This window comes from Larimichthys crocea, chromosome XIII (assembly GCF_000972845.2).
Source record: "Larimichthys crocea isolate SSNF chromosome XIII, L_crocea_2.0, whole genome shotgun sequence".
NCBI lineage: Eukaryota > Metazoa > Chordata > Actinopteri > Sciaenidae > Larimichthys > Larimichthys crocea.
In genome coordinates this window covers 48671692-48680073 of record NC_040023.1, presented here as the reverse complement: position 1 = coordinate 48680073, position 8382 = coordinate 48671692, and the positions used below count along the sequence as shown (strand labels likewise).

Sequence of the window (8382 nt, the reverse complement as noted above, 5' to 3'; positions counted from 1 at the left end):
TAACAGCAATAATAATATTTATATGATTAATAACAATAATTAATATTAACTCTAGGCATCCACACTAATAATATTAATCATCGCTGTGATTTAAATAAAGCTACATCACAGTTGAAGCGTGGCTTCTCAGAGGGTGATGGTGTTTCTGTGCGCGGGCACGAGCGCGTGTCTGTTCATTAATTTACTGACATCAAGGAGAGATGCTCGTGCCCGCGCTCTGACGGCCGCGCGCATCCTCTCTCTCCTCCACTCGGGACCGAGCATCAGGATCCAAGGACGGACCGCGAGCTCGCGAGCTTCAGGTCATCCAGAAGTCCGCGAGCATCAACAGACGGACGGTCGGTTGATGAGCTGATGAGTGATCGATGATTGGAAACTGATCACATGATCTGATCTGATGATGAAGATGACGTGATGAAGACACGGTGAATCAACAGGACGGAGCGCGAGACGGTGTCAACAGGGTCCTTTAAACTGAAGACCAACGTTCAACGACAGAGGACAGAGGACAGAGGACAGACACCGGACATTTCAACAACATCTCCATTCATTAAGACAAAAAACAAAAAGAAACACCTTTAACCTGAGAGTCACCGGACCGGACCGGACCGGACCGGAGCACGGCACCGGGCTGAACCACACACGGTGAAATCAACAGGAGACCGAGGACAGACCGAGGACAGACCGAGGACAGACGCTGTGACGGAATTCACCGCCGACAGAAAATCAGTGAGTGATGTTTGTTTAGATTTCTCTGAGTTTTTAGATCAAAGGAAACAAACATTAATTAATTCATTATTAATTTATTAATTAAGTCAATTAAATTGATTACCTGAGTTCATCGTCAGACGTTAAAGCTTGTTAAAGAGCCAATCAGTGATCCACCTGTGAAACTGAAGCCACGCCCACCTCCTCCACCCAAATATCCGAACGAATGATTGACAGGTGTGTTAAAGTGTTTTCTGGTTTCCTGAGCTCTGATTGGACGTTGTCAAAAACCTGTGTAGACTCGGGAGCGTCCCAAATCTTGAAGGCCGCAGCTGATTGGATCAGATCAAACTGACCTTTAATTGACTTCCTGAGCGTCATGTGATCAGCTGACCAGCATGCAACAGTCTTTATCCAGTCTGTAACCAGTCTGTAACCAGTCTTTATCCAGTCTGTATCCAGTCTTTATCCAGTCTGTAACCAGTCTGTAACCAGCCTTTATCCAGTCTGTAACCAGTCTTTATCCAGTCTGTAACCAGTCTTTAACCAGTCTTTATCTAGTCTGTAACCAGTCTTTATCCAGTCTTTATCCAGTCTGTAACCAGTCTGTAACCAGTCTGTAACCAGTCTTTATCCAGTCTGTAACCAGTCTTTATCCAGTCTTTATCCAGTCTGTAACCAGTCTTTATCCAGTCTGTAACCAGTCTGTAACCAGTCTTTATCCAGTCTGTAACCAGTCTTTATCCAGTCTTTATCCAGTCTGTAACCAGTCTGTAACCAGTCTGTACCCAGTCTTTATCCAGTCTTTATCCAGTCTGTAACCAGTCTTTATCCAGTCTGTAACCAGTCTTTATCCAGTCTTTATCCAGTCTGTAACCAGTCTTTATCCAGTCTTTATCCAGTCTGTAACCAGTCTGTAACCAGTCTTTATCCAGTCTGTAACCAGTCTTTAACCAGTCTTTATCCAGTCTGTAACCAGTCTTTAACCAGTCTTTATCCAGTCTGTAACCAGTCTGTAACCAGTCTTTATCCAGTCTGTAACCAGTTTTTAACCAGTCTTTATCCAGTCTGTAACCAGTCTTTAACCAGTCTTTATCCAGTCTGTAACCAGTCTGTAACCAGTCTTTATCCAGTCTGTAACCAGTCTTTAACCAGTCTTTATCCAGTCTGTAACCAGTCTTTAACCAGTCTTTATCCAGTCTGTAACCAGTCTGTAACCAGTCTTTATCCAGTCTGTAACCAGTTTTTAACCAGTCTTTATCCAGTCTGTAACCAGTCTTTAACCAGTCTTTATCCAGTCTGTAACCAGTCTTTAACCAGTCTTTATCCAGTCTGTAACCAGTCTGTAACCAGTCTTTATCCAGTCTGTAACCAGTCTTTAACCAGTCTGTAACCAGTTTTTAACCAGTCTGTAACCAGTCTGTAACCAGTCTTTATCCAGTCTGTAACCAGTCTTTAACCAGTCTTTATCCAGTCTGTAACCAGTCTGTAACCAGTCTTTATCCAGTCTGTAACCAGTCTTTAACCAGTCTTTATCCAGTCTGTAACCAGTCTTTAACCAGTCTGTAACCAGTTTTTAACCAGTCTGTAACCAGTCTTTATCCAGTCTGTAACCAGTCTGTAACCAGTCTTTATCTGGACGTAGTCTCTGAGACGTCCCCGCAGACTGTCTAAAACTTGGACGTAGTCTCTGAGATGTCCCCGCAGACTGTCTAAAACCTGGACGTAGTCTCTGAGACGTCCCCGCAGACTGTCTAAAACCTGGACGTAGTCTCTGTGACCACGCCCACCTGTCAGTCAAAGTGTCCCCGCTCTTAATCCTGCATAACTTTAAGCCTTAATATAATGTGAACAGGTGAGTTGTATATAAATTCACCCTCAGTACAGTTGTCATGAACGGGGAAATTAGCTACAGAGACCAAAACTGTTTTTTGTACCAGGCTGTAAACATGTTTATTTCTGCTGTGAAGTTGGACATTTGGACATGGGGACTTATGGAGACTGACTCACTGCTGGAGCCAGCCTCAGGTGGACGTTAGAGGAACTGCAGGTTGTGTCTCTTCACAGTTGGAGGATGACGTTGGGTGGACAGTTCTAACCTTCCTGTCCTCGTCCTCCTCAGTGGAGCTCCGTGGCATGTTGCTCCTCACCGTCCTGCAGTTCTGCTCGGTGGCTCGTGGCGGTTGCGAGCCTCGCCTGGTGAACATCGGCGCCGTGCTGAGCCAGAAACGCTACGAGCAGGTGTTCAAGGAGGCGGTGAGCCAGGCCAACACTCTGTACGGGAAAGACAAGTTCAAAATGAACGCCATCTCCGTCACGCACAAGCCCAACGCCATCCAGATGGCTCTGTCCGTCTGCGAGGACCTCATCTCCAACCAGGTGAGTCACCTGCCAGCAGGAAGCACTTCAGACAGGAGCACCTGGTGCTAATGCTAAACTGACGCGACTCCACAGGAAACACTTCAGGCGGCCATCTTGGTCGTTATTTAAATACGGGTCAACGGCCAATCAGGTCGCACTCCTCTGTGCAGTCATCGTATCAAACCCGCCCCAGATAGACGGTCGTTATCGGCCCGATCGGATCCAGGTCGGCTGGAAAAACTGTCAGAACAGAACAAATCATCGAGCCAGCGCTGTCAGACTTTCACAATAAAAGCTTGTCTGAGCCACTGGAGGACTTTTATTGTGAAACACTGTGTTTCAAATACATTCATGAATACAGCTCCAGTCCTTAGATTTAGTGACATCATCACAACCCCCTCACCTCACCTCACCTCACCTCACCTCACCTCACCTCACCTCACCTCACCTCACCTCACCTCACCTCACCTCACCTGACCTCACCTCACCTTACCTCACCTCACCTCACCTCACCTCACCTGACCTGACCTCACCTCACCTCACCTCACCTCACCTCACCTCACCTCACCTCACCTCACCTCACCTCACCTCACCTCACCTCACCTCACCTCACCTCACCTCACCTCACCTCACCTCACCTCACCTCACCTCACCTCACCTCACCTCACCTCACCTCACCTCACCTCACCTCACCTCACCTCACCTCACCTCACCTCACCTCACCTCACCTCACCTCACCTCACCTCACCTCACCTCACCTCACCTCACCTCACCTCACCTCACCTCACCTCACCTCACCTCACCTCACCTCACCTCACCTCACCTCACCTCACCTCACCTCACCTCACCTCACCTCACCTCACCTCACCTCACCTCACCTCACCTCACCTCACCTCACCTCACCTCACCTCACCTCACCTCACCTCACCTCACCTCACCTCACCTCACCTCACCTCACCTCACCTCACCTCACCTCACCTCACCTCACCTCACCTCACCTCACCTCACCTCACCTCACCTCACCTCACCTCACCTCACCTCACCTCACCTCACCTCACCTCACCTCACCTCACCTCACCTCACCTCACCTCACCTCACCTCACCTCACCTCACCTCACCTCACCTCACCTCACCTCACCTCACCTCACCTCACCTCACCTCACCTCACCTCACCTCACCTCACCTCACCTCACCTCACCTCACCTCACCTCACCTCACCTCACCTCACCTCACCTCACCTGACCTCACCTCACCTCACCTCACCTGACCTGACCTGACCTTACCTCACCTCACCTCACCTCACCTCACCTCACCTGACCTGACCTGACCTCACCTGACCTGACCTTACCTCACCTCACCTCACAGAGGCTAGAGCCAACAGCTCATGAAATCATGCCAACACCCAGCAGAGGAGGATTTCAGGAGCCGGTGTTGTGCCAGAACAGGAGCTGGGCGAGAATTAGCAATGTAGCCGGGCTCAGCAGCTTCTATGGACATGATGGCAGAGGAGAAGAGAGTGAAGAGGACGCTGACGGAGGAAGCTAAGAAGAGAAAAGGAGAGAGTGAGCGAGCAAGAAGCCGCCGGACAAGAGTAAATGTGGGACTGACTTTTAGTGGTTGGTGAGAGCTTGGTGAAATAAAAGGCTGAAAGACAGACGCCGAGCTGGGCTGACTGCTGCTGGACTAGGCAGTGATATCAGCTGCTGCTGGGTCTGGTTCTGGTTCTGGTTCTGGGCTGACTGCTGTTGGACTAGTCAGTGATATCAGCTGCTGCAGGTTCTGGTTCTGCTGCGGTCTTGGTGTTTTAGTACTGCTCCTGGTTCATCACAGTCTGTTGGTGTAAATCGTTGCTCCATCACTAACATCATGTGTAATCTCTGCTCAGGGACAATGGACGGATTACGTCTGTGTCTGCAGAGACAGAGACGTTAATCTGACGTCTCTCTCTCTCATGTCGACGCCATGTTGGCCTCATTTCTACTACAAAGCAAACAGAGAAGGAAGAGAAGCTTCACAGCAAACTGTCCATTTAATATAATCCCACTGTGTAACTGTGTCCAGCTGTACTCGAGTATTTACTCTGATTACATTACTTCTGATCAAGCAGCCAATCATCATCCAGGTCCCCAGCAGCAGCTGATCTCACTGCCTAGTCCAGCAGCAGTCAGCCCAGCTCGGCGTCTGTCTTTCAGCCTTTTATTTCACCAAGCTCTCACCAACCACTAAAAGTCAGTCCCACATTTACTCTTGTCCGGCGGCTTCTTGCTCGCTCACTCTCTCCTTTTCTCTTCTTAGCTTCCTCCGTCAGCGTCCTCTTCACTCTCTGCTCCTCTGCCATCATGTCCATAGAGGCTGCTGAGCCTGAAAACCTCTTCTTCCTCTTCTTCTTCCTCTTCTTCTTCCTCTTCTTCTTCCTCTTCTTCCTCTTCTCCTTCTTCCTCTTCTTCTTCCTCTTCTTCTTCCTCTTCTTCCTCTTGTAAACTTTATGAGGTTAGCATGGAGCTAACGGGACGCTGTGCTGGGCCACATCACTTTAACGTCACAGGAAGTTTGTGTAGCGTCTCGGGTCATTGGTCCAATCAAATCCCAACTTTACTGAAGTTCTGTCATGACATCATCACGTGACCAACTGAGCGTAGTGTGTTAGTGCTGACACAGCAGGAGACCCCGCGCCTCACTCTCTGCTCTACACATGAGAAAGTCCAATCAGACTTTAGTTTGTCCGTCTGGGCTCCTTAGGAACACGGAGGACCTGCAGCAGTCTGTCCTGTCTGTCTGTCTGTCTGTACTTGTCTGTCTGTCTGTACGTTGTCTTTTGTCTGTCCTGTCTGTCTGTACGTTTGTCTGTCTGTTCTTGTCTGTTGTCTGTCTGTCTGTCTGTACGTTGTCTGGTCGTCTGTCTGTCGTTGTCTGTCGTGTGTACGTTGTCTGTCTGTCTGCTGTCTGTCTGTCTGTCTGTCTGTACGTTTGTCTGGTCTGTCTGTCTGTATCGTTTTGTCTGTCTGTCTGTACAGTTTGGTCTGTCTGTCTGTCTGTCTGTACGTTTGTCTGTCTGTCTGTCTGTCTGTCTGTCTGTCTGTTACGTTTGTTGTCTGGTGTCGTCTGTCCTGTCTGTCTGTACGTTTGTCTGTCTGTCTGTCTGTACGTTTGTCTGTCTGTCTGTCGTTTGTCTGTCTGTCTGTCTGTCTGTCTGTACGTTTGTCTGTTCTGTCCTGTCTGTACCTGTCTGTTCTCTGTCTCTACGTTGTCTGTCTGTCTGTCCTGTCTGTACGTTTGTCGTCTGTCTGTCTGTCTGTCTTCTGCTCTGTACGTTTGTCCTGTCTGTACTGTCTGTCTGTCTGTACGGTTGTCTGTCTTTCTGTCTGTCTGTACGGTTGTCTGTCTGTCTGTCTGTCTGACTGTCTGTCTGTCTGCTGTCTTTGTTGTATGTCTGCGAAGTTTGTCTGTTCTGTTGTCTGTACGTTTGTCTGTTGCTTGTCTGTCTGTCTGTACGTTTGTCTGTCTGTCTGTCTGTCTGTCTGTCTGTACGTTTGTCTGTCTGTCTGTCTGTACGTTGGTCTGTCTGTCTGTCTGTACGTTTGTCTGTCTGTCTGTCTGTCTGTCTGTACGTTTGTCCGTCTGTCTGTCTGTACGTTTGTCCGTCTGTCTGTCTGTAGTGTTGTCTGTGTTTGTCTTGTCTTCTGGTCTGTCTGGTCTGTCTGTTGTGTTTGTTGTATGTCTGTACGTTTGTCTGGTTTCTTCTGTCTGTCGTACGTTTGTCGTTGTCGTCTGTCTGTACGTATTTGTCTGTCTGTCTGTCTGTACGTTTGTCTGTCTGTCTGTCTGTCTGTCTGTCTGTCTGTCCGTCTGTCTGTCTGTCGTTGTCTGTCTGTCTTTGTCTGTCTGTTGTTGTCTGTACGTTTGTCTGTCTTCGTCTGTCGGTCTGGTCTGTACGTCTGTCTGTCTGTCTGTCTGTCTGTACGTTTGTCTGTCTGTCTGTCTGTCTGTCTGTCTGTCTGTCTGTACTGTCTGTCTGTCTGCTTTGTTCTGTCTGTCTGTCTGTCTGTACGTCTGTTGTACGTGTTGTCTGTCTGTCTGTTGTACGTTTTGTCTCTGTCGTCCTGTCTGTCTGTCTGTACGTTTGTCGTCTATCTGTCTGTCTGTCTGTCTGTCTGTCTGTCTGTCTGTACGTTTGTCTGTCTGTCTGTACGTTTGTCTGTCTGTCTATCTGTCTGTCTGTACGTCTGTCTGTCTGTCTGTCTGTCTGTCTGTCTGTACGTTTGTCTGTCTGTCTGTCTGTCTGTCTGTACTTTTGTCCGTCTGTTGTCTTTCGTTTGTCTTGTCCTCTGTTCGCTGTCTGTCTGTCTGTCTGTACGTGTCTGTCTGTCTGTCTGTCTGTCTGTCTGTCTGTCTGTCTGTCTGTACGTCTGTCTGTACGTTTGTCTGTCTGTCTGTCTGTCTGTCTGTCTGTCTGTATTACGTTGTCTGTACGTTTGTCTGTTGTCTGTTGTCTGTCGTCTGTCTGTACGTTGTTCTGGTCTGTCTGTCTGTGTTGTCCTGTACTTTGGTTTTTTTTTCTGTCTGTCTGTCTGTCGTTTTGTCTGTCTGTCTTGTACGTCGTCTGTCTGTCGTTGTCTGTCTGTCTGTCTGTCTGTACGTTGTTCGTCTGTCTGTCTTTCTGTCTGTCTGTCTGTCTGTCTTCTGTCTGTCTGTCTGTTGTCTGTCTGTCTGTCTGTCTGTACGTTGTTGTCTGTTCTGTCTCTGTACGTTTGTTGTACTGTCTGTCTGTCTGTCTGTCTATCTGTACGTTTGTCCGTCTGTCTGTCTGTCTGTATATTTGTCTGTCTGTCTGTCTGTCTGTCTATCTGTACGTTTGTCCGTCTGTCTGTCTGTCTGTATATTTGTCTGTCTGTCTGTCTGAACGTTTGTCTGTCTGTCTGTCCGTCTGTCTGTCATGTCGTCGCGTTCTGTCTGTCTGTCTGTCTGGCCTGTCTGTCCGTCCGTCTGTCTGTCTGTCTGTCCTGTCTGTCCGTTTCGTCTGTCTGTCTGTAGTCTGTCCGTCTGTCTGTTTGTCTGTGTGTCTGTATGTTTGTCTTGGTCTGTCTGTCTGGTCTGTCTGTCTGTCTGTACGTCTCCTCTGTCTGTCTGTCTGTCTGTCTGTCTGTCTGTCTGTACTGTCTGTCTGTCTGTCTGTCTGTCTGTCTGTCTGTACATTTGTCTGTCTGTCTGTCTGTCTGTCTGTACATTTGTCTGTCTGTCTGTCTGTTCTGTCGTTTGTCCGTCTGTCTGTACGTCTTGTACTGTTCTGTCTTGTCTGTCTGTCTGTCTGTCTTG

At 48.5% G+C, this 8382-nt stretch overlaps 1 protein-coding gene across 1 annotated transcript in view; it reads left to right on the top strand.

Annotated features, from left to right (window-relative positions):
* The first annotated feature begins 185 nt into the window (after positions 1-185).
* The window catches only part of LOC113747211 (glutamate receptor ionotropic, NMDA 1-like), a 45638-nt gene continuing 37441 nt past the window's right edge, over positions 186-8382 (top strand). The window contains exons 1-2 of the mRNA XM_027286021.1: positions 186-729; positions 2831-3087. Coding sequence (XP_027141822.1) covers position 729; positions 2831-3087 — 258 coding nt within the window. The 5' untranslated portion in view covers positions 186-728. The remainder of the gene's footprint in view (positions 730-2830; positions 3088-8382) is intronic.